The sequence below is a fragment of the Manacus vitellinus genome, unplaced genomic scaffold, assembly GCF_001715985.3.
Source record: "Manacus vitellinus isolate BGI_N305 unplaced genomic scaffold, ASM171598v3 scaffold_6_pilon, whole genome shotgun sequence".
Classification (NCBI taxonomy): domain Eukaryota; kingdom Metazoa; phylum Chordata; class Aves; order Passeriformes; family Pipridae; genus Manacus; species Manacus vitellinus.
In genome coordinates, this window is record NW_021940750.1 from 32,661,041 (window position 1) to 32,687,115 (window position 26,075).

The 26,075-nt window shown below is 38.2% G+C and overlaps 1 protein-coding gene across 5 annotated transcripts in view; it reads left to right on the forward strand.

Moving 5' to 3' along the window:
* TECPR2 (tectonin beta-propeller repeat containing 2) overlaps nucleotides 1-25,539 on the forward strand; it is a 43,877-nt gene extending 18,338 nt beyond the window's left edge. For 3 of the 5 annotated variants that reach the window (XM_018082368.2, XM_018082369.2, XM_018082370.2), the window contains 9 exons: nucleotides 661-841; nucleotides 1,989-2,130; nucleotides 3,459-3,699; nucleotides 4,493-4,582; nucleotides 5,424-5,657; nucleotides 9,717-9,865; nucleotides 21,829-21,970; nucleotides 22,908-23,057; nucleotides 23,310-23,840. In XM_018082368.2, coding sequence (XP_017937857.1) covers nucleotides 661-841; nucleotides 1,989-2,130; nucleotides 3,459-3,699; nucleotides 4,493-4,582; nucleotides 5,424-5,657; nucleotides 9,717-9,865; nucleotides 21,829-21,970; nucleotides 22,908-23,057; nucleotides 23,310-23,467 — 1,487 coding nt within the window. In that variant the 3' untranslated portion in view covers nucleotides 23,468-23,840. Of the gene's footprint in view, nucleotides 1-660; nucleotides 842-1,988; nucleotides 2,131-3,458; nucleotides 3,700-4,492; nucleotides 4,583-5,423; nucleotides 5,658-9,716; nucleotides 9,866-21,828; nucleotides 21,971-22,907; nucleotides 23,058-23,309; nucleotides 23,841-24,106 lie in introns of those variants that run through there. The other 2 variants (XR_001921929.2, XR_001921930.2) reach the window with 2 other exon arrangements.
* Nucleotides 25,540-26,075: the final 536 nt, after the last annotated feature.

A 26,075-nucleotide genomic window follows, 5' to 3' on the forward strand; every position in this document is an offset into this window, starting at 1 on the left:
CATTCTTGTCAATTTAGAGTATCACATAGATGAATCTTTTTCTACTGGCTTTGGCAGCATAAGATGAAACAAAAACTGTGTCTTCTGAGGTGTTTTACATGGAGCTGTGTAAATCAAGCTTCAGTGTAATTGTGAAGAAGATATGTTCCTATAGATTAGATATATAGATGTGTGCAACGTGCCTGTAAAGCTAGCAGAACCTCTCTGCTCCTTTCAGTACTACAGACTGTGGCATGCTCTTTTGCAATTGCTCTACAGCCATTATTCAGATCAGGTTGCTTCTCTCCCTGGCATGTTTTGGGCAAAAGTTCTTCCTTTACTGACTTTTCCTTTGATGCTTCTGTCAGGTCTAATAGGGATTTTATAAATGGAGATTCCTGGTACTGACACTAGAGGGAGAAAAGGAACAGAAATTGCAGGACATGACTAGTGGGCCCTGCAGGATGTTGGAGGATGTACAGTGCTTTATTTCTTAAAATGTAAACTCACCTATATTAGAGGAAATTATTAATAGTTTGTAGAAAGGAAATAATGATCAAATGACAAATGTTAGCGTGTCAGGGATATTCCTCTTCTCATTTTCTTTTGCTGAGTTGCTTTTATCTCTTTTTGTTGCAAAAGCCAAAGTTTGTAAAGCAATCCTCGTTTTTTGATTTCTAGGCCTGAGTGTGGATCGTCCTTGTGCCCGAGCAGTAAAGGTTGACTGCCCTTATCCACTGTCACAGGTTACATCCAGAAATAATGTAGTGTGGGCCCTGAGTGAGCAGCGGGCCCTGCTGTACCGGGAGGGAGTGCGCAGCTTCTGTCCTGAGGGAGAGCAGTGGAAGAGTGATATTGTCAGGTAATGGCACTGTGGTGGGACATTTCTTCTTTTATTAAGTACTGCTTCATGCCATAATGGCTTTGATGAGCTCACCAGTTATTTGAGGGTTTGTTTTTGGTTTTTTTTTATCCTGAGATTAAATCTCAGCATTTTCTTGGTCATCCAGTCGCAGATTTTTATAAATACTTTGTGTAGTTGATATTTTGCTTTGTAGTTGATCCTGTGCTCGCAGTAGTTGTTTTGTGCTCAAGTTAAAAGCCCTGAGTCTCTAATGCTGGCTTTAAGAATCTAGAATGTAGTCTCTCTTGTGACATCAGCCTGAAGCAAGTATAGGAGAAAATTCCAGTTCTTGTCGTCATATGATTTTATCTACTGGATATTCTATTGTGAAGCTTTAACTTGTCTTACCTCACAACCTGGTATTTTGGCCCTTGAAAAATCTAAGAAACTACTCAGTGTTCTTGTTCAAACCTGAAATTTGCATGCACTTTGATTGGTTTATTTAATGACAAAGCTGCTTGACCTACACCTTAGCTACATTTAGTGTTCTTGGGGTTTGTATTAAAATTGCAGAAAGCAGTCAGTATTTGTTCTTAAATTGTTGAGAAAGGTTATCTGAAAGAACTAGCATTGTTTGCTACCTTTTCAGTGTCTGATACGATCACCTGTTGAATTTCTGAGCTTGAAAATTGTTTACTTATGCAGAAAACTTGCAGTCCTAACTTCAGCGTTTATCTTTGCCATATAGTTAGGTTAAGTTTTCTATTTATGGTCCCTGAACTGCTAGTATTGTTCTCAGAATAGGTCAAGGAAGTTGGAGGAGACACATTTATGAGGCTGTTTTATCAAAAACTCAAAGAACACAGCTCTTGATTGCTTAAAATAGGTTTTGTTTAGTTTTATTGTTATGTATCCAAGTTTCAAATCTTTAGTAATCTTTGAAAGACTTGTTTTTTTATTGTTGAATGTTTTTTACTTATACAAACTAATGAAATATAAATTACTGAGCAACCATGAAAATTTGATATCAAATGTGTTTTTTAGCTTGGCCCCACTGAGTTCAATCATTTTAAACTGCTATTAGCATAGTAACAGCTCCCTTAAAATACCATAAACATAAATCTGAAGTAAGGTTTTTAATTTTTTTGCTTGTTTGCATTTCCAGTGAAATGCAAGCTTTGGAACCAGTGTGCATAACCCTTGGAGATCAGCAGACATTATGGGCTTTGGATATCCATGGCAATCTCTGGTTCAGAACTGGTATAGTTTCAAAGAAACCACAAGGAGATGATAACCATTGGTGGCAAGTAGGCATTTTTTTATTTTGCTTTCAGTTTAGTCTTTTAGCTTGGGTTTATTATTTGTGTTGTTTTCCCACAAGATCGAAGATAAAAATTGATTGCTCGATATATTATAGCACTCTTTATTCAGTATATTAAAACTGCAGTGTGGCTATGGCTGAAATCCCTTTTCATGTCTGCCATAAAGGGTGGGGGGAAAAACCATCCCATTGTCATCCAGAGCAACATCACAGGAGTTTTCAAGAACAGAAGAAATGCTCTGCCAGGTCATATCAGTGGTGACTGTAGCCTGGTACATTGGCAGTGGCAGTAGAACATGCTGTTGAGGCAGAGCATCACGTCTGGCTGCTGAATGCAGCCTCTTCTCTTCTCTTCCAGTGCCCATCCTTTTCCTTAGCTGAGTAAAATAAATAATAAGTAACTGTGCAAAAAAAAATGTGTTACACATTTTTCCATTCAGTTGAGGTTTCTTTGAACCGTGTGGAGCTGTTTGCTTCAGTCACAGCTCATGTGGGTAAAAACAACTCAGTTACTGCAAGTGCTGTCTGGTTTTGATTTAGAATTCCTGACTCTGGTTTCTCCAGCTTTTCTTGTTTTCACCAGAGACAGGAGTGGGGAAGAAGAGGGTACAAAAATTGTTATACAGAAAATTTGTTTGTCTACATGCCTACCTAAGTTAAAAGAATTTCAGTTTATGTGCATATATAATCTCTTCTTGCATGTGGGCATCATGAGTAGCTTGGCTTTGAGGTTATTGGCAAACTGGTTCTCTTTTTGTGCTCTTAGGCATTTCCTTCCTTTCTAAGAGTATCCCAGAGTGTTGCCAACCTAGTTGTCCGTGGCCAAACTTGGGCAATTGCTTACTTAGACCACCTCCTTCATTATGAATTAAAATGTCCATGAGGTTGTTGTAAAGGAGTATTGCATACAAGTTTTTGTGATGTGGTTTGAATTGCTACACTGCTCAAATTTCTCTCTTCCTTTGGGAAATTGAAAATTCACCTCTTGGTTTGCAGAGTTCAACATGTTTTTAGAGGCAGAGGAGAGGTGACGTCCTAAAAAGAAGGGCTTTTATAAATGCAGAATTCTAAATAGATTGTTGGGTAGGAGGGAGTTGTAAGCTGATGCTTAATATTGATTGTGGTTTATTAGCAAGACACTTATTCAAAATGTACCTTTTTTATTTTTTCCCTCCTGCACTTTGAAGCTTTCTAAACTCTTGGTAAGATTTCCTGTCCATAAGAACCCACACCAAAAAAACAGCTTCTGGTAGAAGATTGTGCAGTTCAGCCAAAAGCTTAATTAATTATCAAGAGCACTTTTTTTTCCCCCAGGTGAGCATCACTGATTACGTAGTATTTGACCAGTGCAGCCTGTTCCAGACAATAATCCAGGCAACTCATACAGTGGCAACAGCAGCTCAGGCACCTGTGGAGAAGGTGGCTGATAAACTTCGAATGGCATTTTGGTCACAGCAGCTTCAGTGTCAGCCCAGCCTCCTCGGAGTTAATGGCAGTGGAGTCTGGATCTCTTCAGGCAAAAATGAATTCCATGTAGCAAAGGGAAACTTAATAGGTTGGTGTGTTTTTACGTCTAATATTTTTAAGTTAAGAAAATTAGGAGGAAATAACTAACTACAGCACCACAAAAATTACCCATGGCAAGTCAGGGCAGCTTTAACAAACATGCTTAAAAATTAAATTAAATGATTCATTAGCATTTAGTCTTAAATACTTTCTCATTTAAAGGGAAATATTTTTTGTGGAAGAGTTGTTGTCAGCTGGTGAGCTGTGCACAAGTAACTCCTTTTAACACCTACACTTCTCTGCGATGAGAAGTCTCTTCTCTGGGATGAGAAGGCAGCCTTAAGCTTAAGTTTTATTTAGCACAATGGAGTCTGGTTCACCATCAGTGTGACTATGCAAAACAGTAATGTTATGGTTTTACAGTGCTAGTAGAGGAATTGCTTTATTTTTCTTGCTTTATTTCTCAAAATAGAATTTTGATTTGGTACATTTCTTCATCCAGGTAAATGCTAACAATAGGCCTAGGACATTGTTTAACCTCATGACCAAATTGGTCCCCTGTTGAAGACAACTAATCTTGTCCTTGATCCTTTTCTGCATTCCCAGTTTTCTCTCTGTGTGTATACATATGTATACATATGTATACATATGTGTCAGGAGGACACATATGTTCCCCCTCCCCTCAACAGTTTCTTAGAAGATCTACATAGAAAATCTTGTCTAAGTGATATTTAATAATTGATTGCAATAGAATTTCTTTCAAACTGTAACATTTTAAGTAACAACAAATTTTAAGAGAAAATTAAGTTTCATATTAATGCTGCCCTGTCCTTCCTTTCAAGGCACTTATTGGAATAATATTGTGCCTCGTGGTACTGCTTCTGCCACAAAGTGGATTTTTGTGTTGGCTTCCACAGCTTCATCTAAAGAAGGTTAGTGAATCAACAGTGCAGGCATATAATATCTGATTTTTAAATAGAGTGGAATTGATGGTGTAAGTAATTAAATGTCCTTGAATTACTTCAAATTTTGGATGTCTCTTCTGTATGCAGGGATCTAAAGTATTTGAAGTAGGGTGAAAATATGTCTGTAAAACTACTGGAGATGAAAATAACATATTATTCACTCTCACCTTTGGTGTGGAGTGGCATCCAACAGAGAAATGGGCAGTTCTTTAAGAGCAATAACTCCCTAAATTGCCGATGCATGAATCACCAGAATTTGTAATAGGAAATCTTGGAGCACGCTCTGCTGGAATGCCTGTACTAACCTAGTGTTTCCCCTGTCAGTACAGTTATTGCAACAAAATTGCACATTTCATCAGTAAAACTGAGACCATGCTAGGGAATTGAACTTCTAGTTACAATAGTTAGCAACTCCATTATCTAAGTACACTGGCTTTATTGGCAAAAATATGATTTAGAGCTGAAAAAGAATACTTTGTATTCAAAGGCTGTTATCAAGGATGAGAGCAAAAGAATAAAGGGAGGTGATAGTGCATTGTTATGTGTGTCTTTTCTCTGTTAGTTTCTTCAAATGAAACACTTCTTCAAATGAGATCACTTAGTACTTGATTTGAGAAATAGAGTATTTAAGTGCCTAAATGAGGGCTTAGGATGTGTATTTTTACTTCAAAGTCTTACCTTATGAACATAGCCAAGAAGCTTTTTGCCTTTGAATGCACTGATCATTTTTTTCAGAAAAAAGTAAATGTGTAAGTTTTCTCAGAGTGGATTAGAAATTATTTTAATAACAGAAATATCCTTTCCATAGGAAGCTTTCTGTGGCTGTGCCAAAGCAACAAGGATCTGTTTTGTGTCAGTGATCAGAATCCTCAGTTTCGTCCTTCTACAGTCCAGCTGCCACCGGAGGCCGAGATGGTGCACTACTCTGCCTGCCAGGATGCCATTTGGGGTTTGGATAGTCTTGGGCAGATATTTATCAGAACACTTTCATCCAGCTGCCCAACAGGGATGCATTGGACAAAACTGGATCTCACCCAACTAGGTATGACATTTTTATTGAGTAGAATATCTCTTAACCCGTAGCATACTGTCAATGTTTTCCGTAAGTATCCTTCAGTTTACTGATATAGGATATAATATTTACTGGATCAAATAGTAACTTACAGTAATGGGCCTCACGGCAGAGGACTGTAAAATACCTGGAACAGCTGTGGCTTTCAAACAGTGTTCTGTTTAGCCTTTTCCTGTGGACATCACGTTTACTGTTTGCAAGATAATTTGCAGTTGGTCAGTCTGAGATGGCTCAGCCTGACATGGTGCTGTGCAGGTTTACCAGCAGCTTAACTAGTCTGACTCTTGTTCTGCAGTGTAACCATAATCACCTGGTCTCAGGCAGTTCCATACACAAAGCCCTGAATGTTGTGATTAAAAACAGGCTTTTAACAGTGCCAAAAAATCTGCATTAGGATCCTGTCAAGGAAAAATTGTACTCTGAGAGTTGCATCATCCATGAGTGACAGAGCTGATAACACCCATGTTCAGGTTTATACTGATCTAATAATTCAGCATAATGCTTAGAACATGGTGCTGGTTAACTGCTCTTTTCATTTGCTTAGGTGGTTGACCATGTTTTGATCATTAAAATATACTCCCACTTTGGAGTTTGGCTCTGGGGTAATCAGGTTACTTGTCAACTTCATCAGCAGTATTCCAATCAGATTTATTTCTGTGCTAGTTTGACTTAAAACATTCCTATCTCCATGCTAACCTGCATTCCTGTTTCAAGTGAAGATAAAAGAAATTGAGACTATGCACCATTCTCACACCATTTTAAAAATAATTCACCTGTTTTACAATTGTTCTATTTTTAATGGCAATGTTAATGACCGGTCTGAGAATAGGCAAGCAGTTTTAACTTCAGGGATGAAGAAAGGCAGACAGAGCTGGCACACTTTAAGCCTCATGTACAATTTTGGTGTACAATTTGTAATACTTCATGGAAAACTTTTTAAAATGTGTATTCTAAAATTAATTTGTTTGTCAGTTGCACACCAGGTTTTTCAGACCTGATGAATTCATCATCAGCCTGGAGAAGAGGAGGCTCAGGGGAGACCTCATCACTCTGTACAACTCCCTGACAGGAGGTTGTAGCCAGGTGGGGGTTGGTCTCTTCTCTCAGGCAACTATCAGCAAGACAAGAAGGCATGGTCTTAAGCTGTGCCAGGGGAGGTTTAGGTTGGATATTAGGAAGAAATTCTTTACAGAAGGGGTAATCAGGCATTGGAATGGGCTGCCCGGGGAAGTGGTGGATTCCCTGTCCCTGGAGGTTTTTAAGATGAGACTGGATGTGGCACTTAGTGCCATGGTCTGGTAACCACGGCAGTGTTGGATCAAGGGTTGGACTTGATGGTCTCGGAGGTCCCTTCCAACCCAGCTGATTCTGTGATTCTATGACGTGAATTGGTTCAAAATGACTCACCATACCATAGTTTAAACACTGTTTGATGCCTTTTACCTTCACTGACCTACAGGATGGATTTGTTGACTGTCCTTCTCATATTCCGTAATACAGTTTGAAAGTTTTTTCACTAACCACTGCTTTCCAGCAATTCAGACAGTAACTATTTAACAGAAATAATAAATAACTTCTTGCTATTGTCTGAAAATCTCAAAAGAATTAATAAAGGAAATCAGCACAATCGGAGTTGGTGGACTGTAATATCTGGCCTGTGAACTTCAGCAGTTCAGAATTTCAACCTTTACATTCAGGTGTTCTTGTCAGCTCTGTGGCACGTGGTGGTGGTGGTATAGCAGAGATCTGGGTCAGGAAATACTTCAAACACTCCACTTTACCTGTCACTTGTGGCTTAATACTGAAATGTGAAAATGTTTTAGGGGTTTTTCCTCCTGTTAATTGCAAATGGTAGATCACTGCTGACAAGTGCGTATCCATGGCTATAATACAAGAGCTTTTATTTGCTCTAATGGGGCTGAGGAGATTGGAGAACTATTGTTATTTTTCAGGTGTTATATTTAAGTTTACTCCTGAAACCTTAGGGCTGTTATTGGGGGGGCATGAGGAAGTGGGAGCAAATTGCTGAAAAATGCAATTCAGAATTCTGTGAAGTGCTGGGGTTGCCAGCATTAAGGTTGAAATATTCATATTATGTTGGTAGTATCATCCTCTTGCCTTTACACTATGTACTGGGAGTAAATTATTTTGATTAGAGTTCCACTACTGCTATCTAGATTAGTACCTAGTAAATTATTTTGATTAGAGTTCCACTACTGCTATCTAAACACAGTAGAATGACCTTTAGGTTTTAACAATAAACAATGCCTTTGAATCCTGCTACTTGCTCTAAACAGGAGATGATTGTGGTTAGCATGACCTTTTCCTAAGATCCAAACAGTAAGAGGGAGGAGGGAGGGACCCCAAAATATTTACATAAGGGCGGCTTTTTTGAATATCAAATTGTCCTGTAGACGTAAATAATATCAGCTGTGCCGAGTAGGTGATATGTGATTCCACGTGTGAGTGCTCTGATGTTTGTCTGGATCAGAACACTTCAACAGCTGAGGTATCATATTATGAAGCCATTACTTCGAGTCATGTTAGAAGGAATAATAAGGTTTGAAGTAAGATTTTGACTTTGTAGCTGAACGTCAAGCCCCTCCCTGCAAAAAGAAGTTGTTATAGGTATTCTTATCCCAAGCAGTGGAGGGTTTTTGTGTATAGTTTTGTCATTTTGTTTTTAATGTGAAGCTGTATGATTAAAGGAAATTTTGGGATGAGAATAATTAATTCGTATTCCTATGATTCAGAGAGTTAAATAATTTTGGTTAATGAGATCTGCTTACTATTACAGATAATTTAAAAATGAGGCTGTGTTGTCCTGTTGCTTCCTATTCTTTCCCTCAGCAAGCCTTAACGACAGCGAATACTGCCTTTTGCAGAAGTAAATGCTTTGAACTTGCACTCTGTGGGATAAAATTGCACCCCATTCTTTAAGGAATGCTGTGCCTGATGCATTTTACAAGGGTTTGTTGCCAGACTTCACATACCTGAAGAGTGAACTGTTACCAAGAATGGGATATCCCAAGCAGCACTGGCATGTTCAGTTAGCCAGCAAGGCCTATTTTTAGAGCCTTTAGTTTGGAGTCTGACCAGAGCATTCCTTCTGTAGTGTGTCTGTACTGATGGGTCCCTCGTTCTTTGGAACATGTTTTCTGTTACTTAGCACTGTATTGTCCAACAGGGGGAGAAAAAAAGAAATAAAATGGTAGTTACATTACATCACATGGCTATTTTAAAATGAATGTGAAAGAGTTTCAGTAGACAGTTAACTAGGAGTTCTTTTAGTCTAAAATATCAGACATACTTCTCTACTGTCCTTGCAGGTATCTAGACTAAACCCAAACCACAAACCACCCCAAAATTCCAAAACACACTTATTTGGCAGCTTTTTTTTCGTGGTGCTGACTTACACAGGGTTAAAATACCGCTGCATTTGATATGACTGTAATAAATACATACGCTGGTGAATATAAATCCATTTGAAAATGAGTTCCTTTATTTACAGATGTGACACTGGTATGTTAACACTGAAATGCATAATCCACGTGCTCTCATATTTTTGAAGTGCTGGCATTAGGGAATGTTCTTTGCTGAATGTGTATTAGCGGATCAACACCTTTAAAAGTCTACAAGCCTGGCCAGCCACAGAGAAGAGTTCGTGTTAGGTCATGTGAAAGTTTGTCTAGGCACTGATAACATTTGTCACGGAATGGTTCCCTGCTTGAATTTGGTTATTTTAATAGCATATTTTTCATGTGCTTTAGAAATTGCAGTATCCTGTGACTAAAACATTTATTTTAAGATTTAGAAGAGAAATTTCTCAGATATATACTGCCTATTAGCTTTATTCATTGCATCCAGTGATTTTTTTTTTTTGGTCTCATAACTTGTATTAACTTTTAATCATTTTTATGTGACTGTGTTTAAAGCTAGTTTAATACAATGAAGTCCAAATAAAAGTTCTCATTATTAGCTGAATTTGAAAGGATAATGCCAGGTTGTTAATACTCTCTTTGTTATTAGGTGCTGTAAAGCTGATCAGCTTGACCTGTGGAAATCAGCATGTTTGGGCCTGTGACACCAATGGTGGCATTTATTTCCGTGTAGGAACTCAGCCTCTTAACCCAAGTTTGATGCTTCCTGCGTGGATAATGATTGAGCCACCTATACAGGTAAAGTGTTGATTGTAACCTGGTGGTTGATTGTAACTGTTGTAACCTGGTGATTTAGGTCTATGCTAAACAATAAAACAATATTTTTAACACTCACGGAAAATAGTAGAGACACAGGTTTTTGTTTTCCTTTCCTAATGAAGATTTACTCTTCTTGTAGCATGCAGAAGCTTTATAGGCACATAGCAGAGTGCAGGATTGAGCTACATCCTGAGCACCTGCTGTGTGCTAAGCAAGGATGGGCAAACAGCACAGAGCACAGGGTGAGGGAAGGCTCTGCTCAAGTGGCGTGGTGCTGAAGTGCCTGCCTCCCTCTTCCTTTGTCCTCACCCTTGTGAGTCTAGGATGCTTGCTAGAGTGCTGTGGGAAAGGCATCACAGCAGGTGACACTTGTTGGGCTGTACAGGGTTCGCCAGGTGTGAGGGTCTGGCTGTGGGTTCCTGTGGACCTGAGGGAATGGCCTGAAGTTGTGTCAAGGGAGGTTTAGGGTAGATATCAGGAAAAGGTTATTCACTCAGAGGGTGGTTGGGCACTGGAACAGGGCTCCCCAAAGAAGTGGTCACTGCACCAAGCCTGACAGAGTTCAAGAAGCTTTTGAACTATACTAGTATTTAGGCACATGGTGGTACTCTTGGGGATGGTCCCATGCAGGGCCAGGAGTTGGACTTGATGATCCTTGTGGGTCTGTTCGAACTCAGCATGGTCTGTGATTCTGTGAATTCAGGGACTTTCCTTACCATGCAGTCATTTCTAAGTATATGGTACAAGGATACAGAGTGGAAAGAAGCCTCCTAAAGTACCCTGGGAGCATATTTTCTGAATATAGAAAACAGACATAATCTGTTTCTCCAGTGCCTGTTGTTTGCTTTCTGGTTGCTTGTTTGGTTTTTTTTAATCTCTCCTTAAACATCACTGCTTGCTTTCGTTTCTGCTGTAGTAATTTGCAAGTTAATCTATAAGATGAGAGTAATTTCTGTGTCTGTGAGTTGGGACTGTCCTAATGGAGCTGACCTTTGACTGCTGATTTCATTCTTTGCCCCTTGGCATGAAAATGCTTGAACTGAACTCTCTGTGATCTCGCAGAGTAGCGGTGGATGTGTTTGCCTACTTGATTTACATTTTATGATGTTACATCATTTCTTTTAAAGATTTTGAAATGTGTGGTACTTTTGAAAGGACATATTAAGAAATTCAAGTAAATCTGGGGCAGTGGAGTTGCAGTAGTTTATTTGGGTTTTATAGTTTGCTTTTAGTTCTGCTTGTCTCTCATCAGCCAGTTGCGGGCTCCTGTGTACCTTAGGGTATAACAGCGAAGAGGGGCAGTGGAACAGCGAAATGAAACTGCAGATCTGCATCCCATCAATTAGCACAGCACTGGTTGGGTGACTAATCCTATACTGGGAATGTTATCCCAGGGAAATGGCACCTTATTTTGCAGGATAGCAGAGCAGACTGAGAAATAGTTGCCAATATCTCTTGCAAAAAGGACTTGGTTATGCTGCTCATTCCTTGTGTGCTGCAAGTGGGTCTTTTTCATGTAATCTATGAGAGGCATGTTTTCCCTGCTAACAAGGGATGGGGCAGCAGGAAGAGGAGACTGAATGTGTCAGTGATGACATCTCCCATGAAGGTAGTATTCTTAAAAAGAGGGGAGAAAACATTCCACTTAAACTGAGTTTGCCAAGAGACAGAAAATTAAACTTGTGTAGTGTCTTCTTACCAAAGGTTTATCCAGGAAAAGGGCTCAATAAGCTGTTTCTCTATGCTGATACTGTTTTCTCTGTCATAAGTTATTCTCTGCTCAACTGAAGTAGATTAAACTGCTCAATGCAAAGGTGTTTACAACAGTTGGCATTTGCTGTGGCTCATGATTTGGCAGTGACTTCCTTATGTAGAAAGTGGACAAGGTTGAAAATCAAATTATTTCCTATTATCTTATCAAGAAAGCTGGATGATATTGGCTTCCAAAAATTATAACCTTCTGATACCCAGAGCAGTGTCACTCTCTTTCCTGACATGGCAAATTTAATGAGTCACTATGAAAGGGCAAAAATTCAAACATTGCTTGTAGAGAAGATGAAAACTCGTGGGTTGTGTGCTTGTTTTGAGACAATTCCAGCATGTTAAAACAAGTCATTAAAGGAGCAGCCATTCATGCTTTTACAGAGGCTTAATGCAAAATAAGAAAATATGTGAACTTTTAAAATATTTCCAAATGCTAGCTTAGTGTTTGGATAACAAATATAACATGATGTCTGAAAAGTGAACTGTTCAGTGAACAGTATTTGCTTATTAGGAGCAAATTACTAACTGTTATCTGTCCCTTAATTGACTTTGACATAGTTCATGCTGCCTCTCTCTTCAGAACAGCAGAAATACTGTAAGAAGTATCTGTGAACAATTCAGCCATTTTCTGTTTGAAGAAGGAAATCAAAATTGCCTTTCACTTTCTTTAAGTACAGGAGCACTCTCAAATAACGTAATTTGAAGCCAACTATGGATATTTCATTCCCCAGTAAATGTCAGAGCCAATATGACTTGCCTATCCCAGATCTCATGACTCATGAGCAGCTTGTGAGCAGCTGCAGACTCTGCTTTTATGGTGTCACTTCTCCTTAAAGGAGTGCTGCAGTTGCACAGCATCTGTCTTTTAACAGCTTCACAAAGGTATTCAGAGACTGTAATTTTGATGAGATTTTGCTCATGGTAAAATGAGTGAATATAATTTAAGTTCAGTCTTTGGCTCTGTGATGCTGTATTTTTTCTTAAATCTAGACTAAACCCATTCTCCTTTGTTACTCTTCCCTCTGTACCTCTCCACTGCAGCATCTCTTGAGATGAAAAATAACATTGTATGTTCTCTGCCCTCCCTCTTTATTTTATCGGGCATTTCAGAAGTGGTTGATAACATTGTTAGAGTATCTTGAGCAGTAATAGGTTATATATAGATGTTTTCTGTGCTTCATCAGTTCTGTTCTGCAGTCTTAAAAGTCAAAATGATGATGTAGTTAAGCAGCTTTTTGGAAGCTGCTTCAAGGACATTGACAAAACTGATCAAAATGGTTTGATGAAATTATTTTGGACCAGAAAATAGAAAGTGTTCTTCATTCAGTTGTTAATATACAGCATAAAACTATGATCTACTGTAGCATGTCTTTATATAGATTACATTTAATTTTTTAAAAAAGAGAAGGAAATATAAATATTATTTAGGAAGATACTAATGGAGTATGTTTCTATATATGTGTGAACGTATATTTATTATGATTTAATGCTTTTCAGATTTCTGACCTAAAGGAACAATAATAAAAATAAAATAAAAAATTAGTATAGTTTATAAGACTACTTTAAGTGATTGTAGAGCAGAAGTTGATCAAAAGTTAAAAATCATTAAATTACTTTAAAAGGTCCCCAGAAGTTGAACTGCTTGAAAATAATTCTTTCTGCATTTCGTCTTTGGTTTCTGGCACCTTCTGAAAAAGATGAGACAAAATCTGCTCTTGAGAAACACTTAAGTTCCTACAAGCACAACTTAACATACAAACTGTCCTTAAGAACCACCTTCTCAGATTTACAGTAAGAGATCTATCAGCTAAACAACTTTATTTGACAAGATTAAAGGAAAGATTAAAAAAATGATCATAATAAGTATTTGTAAGAAGTTACTAATCTATTGATTGTAAATAATCAGTCTTACTCTAAAAATATATTGAAACATTTTATTGTCATTTGCTTAACTGCTGCTCTGTTGTTCATTTGTAACTAAATTTCATAGAGAATAGGATTGAAAAAGCAATTTTATTAAATCAAGAAGTCTGTTTAAAAATCCATGTAGATTGTCTGAACTGTGGAGTACAAGGGGTTTATGTAAGGAAGTGTTTACTATTTGACTACTGCATAAAGCTTTTTCCAGGGTCTCAGCAGACAAGCACCACTTAACTTAGTTTGCCATAAAATTGTCACCTGCAGTATGTTCGTTTCAAGTTAGAAAAACTTTTGATTTACTACCGTTCCCATAAGCAACCTGGTAATTGTCTCTTTATATTTTAAGCTTGATATCATAGGTAAGAGAAATTCTTATAGGTAGTAGAAGTTCTTGCTGACCTAGGAAGAGTTATTTTTTCCTCGTACACAGACTTCCCAAAAAAAAATAAAAAATCAAGGCTGTTCATGCTTTCGCAGTTGTTCAAACACTATTAAAGCTAGCAAATAGTAGTTTAAAAATATCATTTGAAATTTAGGCAAATTATCTGTAATTCTGAGAAATCTGTACAGGATAGATTTAATTTATTTTCAATACCTTACACTGAACATAGATTAAGAAAAGGTTAGGAGGTTGATTGTGCCTTATGGGTAAGTGGTGACTTGTTAGAAATTGTTACATAATCTTTATTTCGTTTCCTTTCTTTAAATAAAATTCTGCTTATTACAGAACACTTAATGTGGACTTGGGGACTTTCTTCCTCTGCCATCTGCCTTGCTTTTGCATTTTTCAGTGAGATTTCTATTATTATGAAGTCCTGTTCCGTGTTAAGTGGTACTTAGAGGAGGAAGTGATGAGCACTTCTCAAGATCAGATTTTGCCATTAAGCTGAAATGGAGGAAGGGTTTGTTTGAAATGATCCTCAGGGCTTGGATATTTGGAGGGGAAGGGATTTTTCTGTTGAAAATGCTTCATAACTCTTACTCAGAATCATCTATGCTACTTTTGAACTCACTTGCCGTGGAAATCTCTGTTCTTTCTAAGGCATACTCCATATGACTGTTCTTTCAAAGTCTGATTGTTTTCCTAGCACAGACTGGCTTGCATTACCCACCTATGGCACAGACATCTTTTTGAGTTGCTACAAGATCTGCTTTGGAGTGCTCAGATGAGATTCAGACAAAGTGTCTTTTATTAGATCCAGTCTGCCTGGGTTGGAGAAAGAATACACTCATTAAACCTTCTGGTTATCTCTAGACCAGACTAACTAGTCTATTGTTCCATATATCTTTACTCACATGAGGCCTCTGAAGACGTTAACAGGGAGAGGATTTTCCTGGAGGACTGCACTTTTCAAGATGATATAGAGAAAAACCGTTTGACAGCATCTGTCTCGAGGTGGATTGCAAATAAATATAGGAGATCAAAGCTCCTGCAGCTTTGTATTTTGTTTAGCTCATTTAAGATGCCATATTGTTTAAGTTCAAGTCTGTGCTATTCTTCATAGGCATGCCTTTCTTAAGTAACTGTAAGTAAAAGGTGCTTTTAGAGGCTGAAAAAGTGCAGTTCCAGCATTTGTACTGAAGTTGCCTCGTGCCGATTCCATTGCTGAGTTTAGTGCTTATTATCTTCCTTTTTGTTGCTGGTTAAGAAAACTGCTGTCACTATATTTCACTGTATTTTGCTACTTTGGAGTTTTAGCCTTCTGATACTTGTTTTAAGGCATTGCTATCGTCACATTCAGAGAAGTGTGCGTGTGGCCTGTCCTATTAGATAGCAGTTGTTATCAGCACCAGAAGCTTCGGATGCCAAAAAGTGCACGAACTGAGGTACACCCAGAAAACTGAGTAGGCAATCCTTCTGTGTCCTTCTGAAGTGTGATCTCGAGGTGTTGTGTTTGCTTTTTGACAAGACTGGCTGACACTGAAAACAATAACTGTCAGAAAGAGAGCCTTCAGTTTTCATACTTCCATTTGTTCAGTACTGGAAACATCCTCACACCTGCACTCTTCCAACGTGCCTGTATTTTGGTTAGCTAAAAGAGAATTATATATTTAATTATTTTTCAGAGAGATGAAGAAACACATTTAACGTTCAGTTGGGCAAATAAAGTAACTACAATTATCATTGAGTTTTGAGAGTTATCAGTGTTATTCTATTTAAAAATAAAAACGCCATCTTGTAAAAAATTCATGGGTAGAGGGTACATATCGTGATTTAGCAAGCATATGCCTTGGTTGCACAGAGTAAGGAGACACCCTGGGATATCTGCTGGAAGCATCAGACCCTTTGACCTTGAGTTGGGAGCTTGAAGGCCCCTCCCCATGGTGTATTACTGTCTCCCTGTTTTATGATGATGCTGTAAGCAGACAACCTCTGACAACCTCTCTTTACAGACCAGCCCAGCAATCCACCCTCCTCCAGGGAGTTGGAGAGCTGGGTTGTGGTGCCTCTCCTGCCCCAATGACCCTTCCTAGAGATCTGCCAAATGGTCTGGTCTGTGGGAAGTCCCTGTCTGCTGATCCCAAATCCAATGAATCTAAGAACTAGGCAAAGCAGAGGAGATTGGTCTATATATAGTCTCGTAAATGGATCATCTATCTGGGAGGCAGTGACGTGGGTTCTGATCCCTGACCCCTGGAGTACTATTGTTTTTTATTCCAGTAGTTATTTAATTGAATTGTAACACGTGAAGTTTATTCATTTGTTCATAAACCAGAGCAGTAGTGAAATGAGGATTTCTGTCACTGTCAGAGGTGTGTGGTGTTTTCATCACAAACTTATTAAGGAACGTGAACAAACAATTAAAAAGCAAAATGGCAGAAAAAGCAACAGATCAATAACTGGTTAAAACTGCTTTAGCAAAGCAGAGCTGAGGCTGAAGTTAAAATAAATGCTTTGCTTTCATTGATAAAGTATTTAAATTTTAAACAATAAAGAGGTGCACTTTACTGGCATAGCCACCCATAGAGGGTGTTTTCACTGATGCTCCTTAGGTGTGTTTATAAAAAAAGTAAAAGTTACTCAGAGCTTTGCTTGTACAAGGTTTTTATTACCTAGTGCTAAATTACAGAAATAAATAAATTATTAGAAATACCTGTACTGGGAATTACAGGCAGCTTATCTCCTACACTGCAGTTTATAGTCTTAGTTATAAGACTGTGACTAGAAGACAATTGGGCAAAGCTGACTAGATCTGTAGTTTGTACAATCTTTAATGTGGTTGCATGAAATTTTAATTATTTTTTTAATTGCTTGTAAGGAACAGTTGTACTAAATATTTTAAACGTATTTTATGGTTCTGTTGAGCTTTATCATGCTGAATAGTTGCATTGGTTTGGTTTGATCTTTTCCATGATTTGATGCCGTATGTTGTTGTCTTTCCCACGTTTGTTCATGAAAAAATGCAGAAATAAAAAATTTAGAGATAACAGAGGGCAGAGGTCAAGGAATTTACTCCTCAGCTTTGCTTTTTCCTCCTGATTGAGCTAGCCATAGATAGCACAATAGATATCTCCTTAATTGGAGATACCCAACTAAGGCCTTTGTCCCTTTATTCACTAAAGGCAGAAAGTGGGGGAAAGGGTGCTGTTGTTTTTTCTGAGGCTTCTGAGGAAAATAATGCTCCATTTTTTCAGACAATAAATAGTAATGTTTTTCTGACAGTTTAATGCCAGCATTACTGAAGAACATGTGGCATTGAGGGAAGACCAAACATAGATTGATCTTTCCTGCTCCTGTATATTGCCTTGAACTTCTCTGCAGAGAAAAAAGCAGCACTTAATTTAGCAAGCTAATGCTGAAAGTGCTTTACAACCTTCATTCAAATAGACCTCAGATAATAATATAGAAATAGGCATATATTAGGGGAGGGCCTCTCTAAGTTACATTTTTTGTTTGTTATTCATGTTAATAGGGTCTTGATGCTGTTAGTCATGAAAACAGTCAGATTAGTGTGATACACACATAAGGCTCAACAGTGTGAGAAGTATCTCTGATGTGACCTTCTTATGGCCTGGGCTGGACCAAGTGAAGGCAAGGAGAACATTTGTGTTGCATGTAGCCACCAACTCATTCTAAAAAGGACTGGGCTTGGACAGACCGATAATGTTTTGTTTAGTCTTCCTTATCCTGGATATTTGCAGCAGAACAGAGATAGTGGAGGTTGTCTGGTACATGGACTCTCTGCTCCTGAAAAGTGACGTAGAAAATGTTCTGGTGCCTTTTTGTGCGTGTGTTTGTCTTTTCTTCCTTGACAAGGAAGTTGAACCATTGGGATTTGGGTTCAACTGTGATCAGTAAGACAAAACTTCTGGGTAGGATGTCAGGGGACGTGGGAGGGGGAGTGTATTAGTTTTTACTTTGGATTTTGTGTGATACTATTTTTCAAATGAAATCCTTACACCGAGGCTTGTCTCTCTGTGGTTTGCAGAAACAAAGGAAATTATTTGCACAGAATTATAAAGCTAATGGACAACTTGATAAATATGTTTAGCATAGACACTGTTTCTTGATATCATTTAAGAATTTGCCAGTTAAGTGATTCCTTCTAGTTTACTTCATTTTATCAACATTGTTTTCTTATGAGATATGTGGGTACTAGCAAGTTCTTTTTTGTTGCTTTTATTTGTAGCAGACAACAAAGATATTCACAGCTCTTAGTATGTAGTTTTAGTGTTGAAAAGTGCATAGTTGGCAATATATGTGTTGCAGTCCATGGCTGTGATGGGAAATCCTTCATATCGAAAGACAGAGAGTGACTGGGGTGTTTGTAGCCAATGCACAAGACCAGAGGGCAGGTGGATCTTTTCTTCTTGGCTAAAACAGTCAGACTCTTGAGATTTTTAGAGTTTAGAAATTTTTGACACCCGAAGTAAAAGGAAAGCAATGTTCCACCATTTTTTATCACATAACACTGGATCCATTAATGATCCATAACATGATGATCTCTCTCAGCATTGAGTATTGTGGGTAAATGTGGATAAAAGCAGATTTTTGTGTGTCAGCATTAGAGGAGGATAGCTGAGAGACTGGTGTGAGGCTCTTTAAAATTCCAGATTCTTCAGTAAATTACAAATAGGACATGTTTTACAGTCAAGGTATATCAATCTCATGGATCCTGTTGGAAGTTAAACCAGCTGAGAAAAGGCTATGCTAAGATAATTTATTAATCTTCATGGTTATCAGCCTCAGGAATGTTATCAGCAGATTTATGAATTTGCACAGATCTCTCTCTTTACTGCTGTGAGAGAACTGCATTTAACCTTTAAGTGCAGCTGTAGAGACTTTCTTGTTATATAGATTATAAAACACTTAAAGTATGCTTATGGTAATTCAGACTTAGTGAAACTAGGGGATATCTGAGATAATGTCAGCATGATTGTTCCAAAAAATGGTACGTTATGTCAAGAAAATGTTAAATTAATTTTATCCACCTTACTGTGTTAGCCATGAGAACACCTTTTTGGTGTAGATGGTGGCTTTCTGGGTAAGAAAAACCAAAACAACAGAGGTCAAATCTCTGCAACAGGCTCTAAGAATTGCCTGTACTTGTTTCCAATGTCTTGTCCCTGGTTTGTGCCAAAAGCTGGTGTACATAATAATGATGGCAGTGTCTGTCCTGTCAGTTCTGCCCTTCATTGGCTGTTTCACAGCAGAAAGCTGTGGGGGGTGGAGGTGAATTGGCTGGATCTCTCACAGTGAGAGTACCAGGATTGTTTTATTGGTGCAAGTTTATCAGGAAGAGCTAAGTAGCCTGAAGAAGGAAGAGAAGCTGGAGGTGCAATACCCAGAGAGCTCACTTAGGGAAGCAAAGAATGAGAAGAATTTTTGGCCAAGCTTGTAGACACATTACTTTGAATTTCATGATTGCCATTTGTTTCTTAGATGTGTTGGTGCTGCAGAATAGGGGAGAAGTAATGTCTCTAAGTATGCTTGAGCCTGCAGTGGTATCAGAAGCAACCTAGTTGAGATTCAGGCAGCTCCTTTCATGGCACTCCTTTGGGGCATTTTGTCTGCTTTTCTTAGCCTCCACAGCCTGTAAACCTGTAGTAATACACAGACGTAGGTACTAGGTATAAGCACTCAGTAAGTCATTTTGGATGGAAATACTCCTCCAGTTCTTTCTCAGAGAATTCTTTTCTAGACAAGTGACAGAGGAAGAGAACAGTGGGATCCTGACATAGGACAGTGGAGGGCAAAGTGCACAAATCCCAACAGCTCAGCAACAAAAGTCACACCAAGCTGTTGGGTACAATTTGTGAAGGCCCCTGGTTGGAACATGAAGTGTATTGCAGGGCATAGGCAATTCATGGTATGGAGGAGATGGGGCAGAAAATCATAAATCTGAGGAAGGAGGTGATTGTTAGAAGAACATGGTAAGGAGAAGGAGATAAGTGGATTTGAAAATATAAAATAAAATTTGAAAAAAAATTATAAAAGGCAAAGGTCTCCTGGTAGTGCAGTGCTTCAGCCTGCATAAGGTAATAACTGCACAACTTCCTTACTAGAAAACATGGAACTGCAAAAGCAGAAATATGGAGAGGCATGTGATGCAGCTGAAAGCAGCATAGAAGTGAGGCACCACTCCATGGCAGTGGTGTGGGGAAGTGAGCAGGGAGAAAGAGGGAGTGAGAGGCAAAGTAGCTGTAGAAAGAAGCAGAGAAGAAATGGAGGGGAGAAACTGAAACAGGTCCAGGACTAGGGAGCACTTCCAGTGAAGGGGCAAAAAGCCCAGAGTGGAAAATTGTGTGGGATTTTGGGGTGTTTTGGTTTTACTGTGGTTTGGGTTTGAATATGTTTGGAGGTTTTTAATGTGGTTTGTTGTTTTGGGGTTTTTAGTTTAATACCAGTTTGAAAGTAGCTAGGCAGCTATGTATTCTATGTAGTTAGCGCTTTTCAAGACAATTAGTGGCTTTACTTGTAAGTGTTCAAACTGCAGCCACTGTAAATTTACCGTGAGCAGAGGTAAACAATTGATCAAGCCTCTACAGCCTGAAGCTTCCAATGGAGGGCAAATACCTAATGAGAGCAAAAACATGAGAAGATAGTCTGTTGAAGGCCTTAAAACCTGAATAGACAGGATTGATTTGGCGATGCAAGTCAAACTTGGTTATAGCTGGGTCAGACACATGTCAGCACCAGAATTTTAAAAGCAAAACCGAAGCAGGTAACTGTGTGTACACAGAAGGCCCATCTGGGACTGGGTTGTGTCCTTATATATATATATATATACACACACACACACATGCAGATTATGCTTCTGTATTCCTAGGATTGTACATACAAATTGCTGTTTGCTCTTCTGCTTATCACAGTGGAAATTAAGCTTTTGCCTGTGAGGCTAAAGCAGGGAATTCAGTGTTGTTTTGTGAGGAGATGTGTTTCAGGGCATCTTACTGTCTTCTGCAGTGCCTTTATTAGGCTGATGTGGAGAAAAAGTTTTTTGTTTGTTTTTGTCTGTGTTTTATTTGAAGAACATGTTTTGCAGGATATTTGCAAACATCCAAACCTGTTGGCTGATATATTTTGCTACAAAATCACCATCGTTTTGATGTCAGTGACACTGATTTTGAGCAGTAGTTGAGGCAAATCTCCATAGAAGCAGATGGAGTAAGGACGTGCCTGGGAGCAGAATGGGAAGTGTGTTTCACTTGTATTTGCCAACAGGTAGTGTTGTGGATCCTCTCCTGCAGGTGTGGCTGCTCCAGTGCTGCAGTGGTCTGCAGCGAGTTCCATGGTTGTATTCCTATAGAATGGAGCACAGGGAAGAAGACAGATCACCATTTCATTACAAAGAGGAACCATTTAGACTGTAACAAATTGTACTGCTTGTATATGCTTAGAAATAAAGTGCAAAGTTAGTTATGTTAGGAAACCTTCAGGAAGGTAGGAGGAAAACACTGTACTTTGTACATTTCATTGGAAGAGTTCCCTCCAACTTTCAATTGAAACATATTTGACTGTAACAGCAGTGGGTAAGCAAATATTAACATTATTAGACTTGAATACTGAACATTGAATATCATTATCAGTAATTGAGTGACATTCATTCATATTCCTTTCCATTTAGAAAGGGATTGACTTCTTGGAAAATTAATAATCTTGTACAGTAACATATACAATATCAGTTAGATTGCTCCCTGTCTTTAGTATCTGGTCAATATTTTACTGTGGATGTGTACTTTTGTGAAGAACAAGTGATACAATAGTACAAAGATGCAGTAGTTCAAAGTTTAAATACTGTGCTTAATTTTTATAGCCAGTAGGAATCAACTTGGTCAGCATTCATTCAAGTCCAAATGATCAGATGTTGTGGGCAATTGATAGCAAATGGAATGTCCATGTGCGAGTTGGAATTACAGATGAAATGCCTGTAGGCACTGACTGGGAACATGTACCAGGTAAAAATTAATGCATCAGTTCCTTGTTGTTTCTGCCATTTTCTCAGTTTTTGTTTTGTTTAGATTTTTTTCTTGTTGCTTTTTAAATTGAATAGTAATGCTTAAATAAAATATTTTTTCTGGCAGTCAAGTGTTTGATAAGGGTTATCTTTTAAAGAGAACCTTGGTTTTACTTAAAAACACTAAGTAGTTAACTGGGAGAAGTACAATGGTTTTTAGGCTGCTGCCACTGAATTAATAAATGGTACAGTTCCCTTTCAGATAGAACTAAAGCAGAATTCCTAAGCAGTAGGAAACTATTTTGCCATGGAAAGTTTTGTATTTAAATGTGGTATCACACGGGGTTACTATGTAGATGTGGGTAACAAAAACCTAATGCTATTTTGCACATCTCTCTACTAATCCTGAATGCTGGATGTGTTATGGATTAGGTAGTTACACTTTTGCCTTGCCTGTAAACAAAACTAAATTTTAGGTGTTTCTTTCTAAATAACTGTGTGTTGACACTGTCTGCTTTTTAAAGATTTGTCACTGCATAAACACATGGCACTTAGTTGCAGAGTACTTGTGAAGAGGCAAAGAAAAAGTCCACAATATCTGTAATAGTCACCATTTTTAGACAAGATTGTAATTGTTGGATTATTCCCCATGTGATAGTAACATACAGTGGAGGCTCCAAAAGTGTGTTACGAAGGTCCTCTAACTGGATGTTGCTTGTGACTGTGGCCACATAATAAAATGTATCCACAGTGTGGCCAGTAGATGCAGAATACAAACTCTGCAATTAAAAAGCTTTTTTGGTCACCAGTGCTTCATATAAGAGTATATAAAACTATTACGGTCTTGACATCTGCTCTTAGTGAATTTTTCTGCAAGTATGTTTAGTACCCAGGAAAGGCTGTGATTTTTTTTCCTCTTTGTGTCCAAATCTCTGTAGGTTTGCAGGCTTGCCAGCTGGTCATAAGTACAAGGACCGTTTGGGCACGGTGTCCCAATGGAGATGTAGCTCGTCGGTACGGCATTACTGACAAGAATCCTGCAGGAGACTACTGGAAGAAGATTCCTGGAAGTGTCTCACGCTTAACAGGCAAGTTGGTTCTGCATGAGAGTCTGTCCAAAACATGGTGATGTCTGCTTTGACTTCTCCCTGATGGTGCTCAGGCTGGACCATATGCAGGGAGAGCTGCATGCTCTGTGAGAGTTTCACCGAGGGTGCCTTTATCACATTAGTAAAAACCTTCTCGGGGTATAATTAGGAAAACAGATACAAATATTTATTTAATGTTTATAATTGGAACCTGCTGCCTTAATTAAAAGATGGATAATTTCTGCTTTGCAGTGACCCCTCTAGATGAACTGTGGGCAATCAGTACTTCAGGATCCCTGCTCCAGCGACTCACTAAGACCTTTAGCCATTCCCATAGTTTGCAGAAAAATAATGACACTTCTGTTCTGCTTCACCCTGATGATTTTGAAGATGAATGGGAAGTGATATGAAGTCTCTCAAGCTTGTGAAGCAGTGAAAAAAACAGGACAGAATTTCTGTGATGTATGTACAGAATATTGGATCTAAAAGCCACTCATATTGGACCTGTGATATTAGCACTTTTGTATTGAAAAACTGACCTGTTAAATAGCCCCCAAGCTGTGAGTTCTGATGTTTGTTACATTATCTTTTGGGAGACTCTTTAGATGTGGCATACTGCAATTGTTATACTGTATTACTGTAGAAGCTCCTTTGGAAATATAACCCTTAAGTTAATCTTACTAGCAGTGGAAGTGACTACTTCACAACAGCATGCACACTAATGTACTGATTTCGAGAAGGAATTCTGTTGCATTAAATATTTCTCTACAGCAGAAACACTAAGCATTTCTCAATTTCTTCTTGTACTTGGAACTCCAAACTGATGGGATTGCTCTCTGACTGTTGTACATACATTTAGAATTATTTTTCCTTGCAGCATGGAAGAAAATATGGTGAAGTATTTCTTAGTAAGATTTGAGAACATCATGATTACACAGTATTGGTGTTGAAATTAACTTAGTTTGATCCATTTCCACATAAATATTTGCAAGGCTATACTAACCTTCCGTTTCTTGAAATTTCGTTCATAATTTGGCTTTATTCACAAGGGAGAAGTTTGGATTACACCTGATATCAGGGGGACTTTCACCCATTTCCATAGCCATCAGGAAGCTGACAGATTTTTGGGGGTAAGTCCCAGTTTGGAATAAGAAGAGGTCGCTTGTTGGGTTTTGTAGTACAAAGCAGGAATGTAAAGGCAGCTTTCATAATTCCTGTTGTGCTGTATTTGTGCCTCCAGCCAGTGCTTTAACATTTGGACTCATATTGTTTTGAGTACCAAACTTAGATGTATTAAGAGAAAAAGTGGTAATAGATAGAATTACCTATATATCCCATTAAAAATTGTGATATTGTGAGAAAATACTTAACAATATTCTGATTTTTAGCTATGTTAGCTAAATTTTGAAGTGTCTTATATTTAACAGAGGTTGCAGCAGGAGTATGTGATGAACTGGGAAGTAACTTAAGTTAATAATTGCAGTTTATTTTTCTTTATACTAAATCTTCTTTGAAAGATACCTCATCTTTTTTAAGCAATAGAACTATAGATGAGAGAACCTGAGTTCACTATGTAGGCAGAGGAGTTATTTTGTGTTTGTTCTAAGCTTATAAATCATCAGAATGTTTTAAGCAGCTGTTAACCAATACTGTAAAAGAGCCAGCTTCAGAAAAGGCCAAGAGTTGCCAAGTGGGGATGTTTCTGTTTTGAGAACTTAATACACACGGAAAAGGATGTGTTTTCTTTTGAACCTCTGTTCTCTTTCAGAACAGTTCATGCGTGTACTGCACTAAACTTGGAACAAACATGGTGCAAGGTGAGAATGTGAATCAGTGGAGAGAGAACCAAGTTATGTCACCTTTTTTTTAGTAGCACTTGTGATATTGGCTGTGAGTTCTCAGCCTGATCTCAGTCTTACAGGGAGGACAGATTTGTTTCCCTTTTACAGATGATATGTTCGCTTCTTTCTTGTTCATCTGTATACAGAGATTACCCCAGAGGGTTTTTTTAGCCTGTCTGGCAGTGGATGGTAATGGAATCAGCTTGTGAAGTAACCCAGTATGTTTTATGCAAGCATAGCTTGGTGTCTTGAGGACCCTAAAGAAGCTGAAATTCAGCTTAAAAGTATCTTGTGGCAGCTCCTGAGTCAATCACTTTGGAGAAAGGACACGAGTACTTCTCTGTGCCCTGCCAAGCACCAGATGCTCAAATACAATGGCATTATTTAATAGTGACACTTTTGTATTACATTTTTCAAAGTCATCTTAGTAATGGTTTGAGCTTGCTAGTTGTTTATTTACTGTATAATACTGTTCCTTGCTATGGTCATTAATATTAAATTGATGTCAAGAGCTCTTATCAGACTACTTTTTAGGGTAGCTTAAATAAAATTAGGATGGATTTTTTTACTTTTATTTCTGTATTTAGGTTTTTGGTTTTGTTTGTGCTTTGAGACAAGTGCAATAAACTAGATTTTTAAGAAATAAATAACTGTGGTAAGAGTCATCTGTTGTATGATTCACAAGAGAGTTCTCTGTGTCTGGAAACTGTCTTGTGAAAGACAGGCATGCTTATGAAATCCCTCCCCTAATGGTACCCCAGATGATATGGTAATGACAGTGTAAGGACCTGGATACTGTAAAGTTTATTTCATATATTTTTTTAATTATGACAGGCGTGTCAAACCAGCAAAATGGTCATCTTTCAAGGAAAGAAAATTAAGCACTTCTCATATTTGAATATTAAGCTTGTTGCCTCCATATTAAGATGGTTTTGCTGTAATAGAAGTAAACAAATTTCTTTCCTTACATGCTGAACAAAAATTGCATGTTAAATATCTTAGCTTTCAGTGAAAAAATGCATGTGCAGTCCCAGCTAGAAACTGTTCAAGCAGAAAATGGGTGATTGTACCACGTGCTGTAACTGCACCCTTCCTTGAATTTTACATTATCTGAGGACTTCCTGTGTTTCTGGCCTTTAACTGGAATGCAGCTGGGCCTTACAAGAGAGCACCTTGG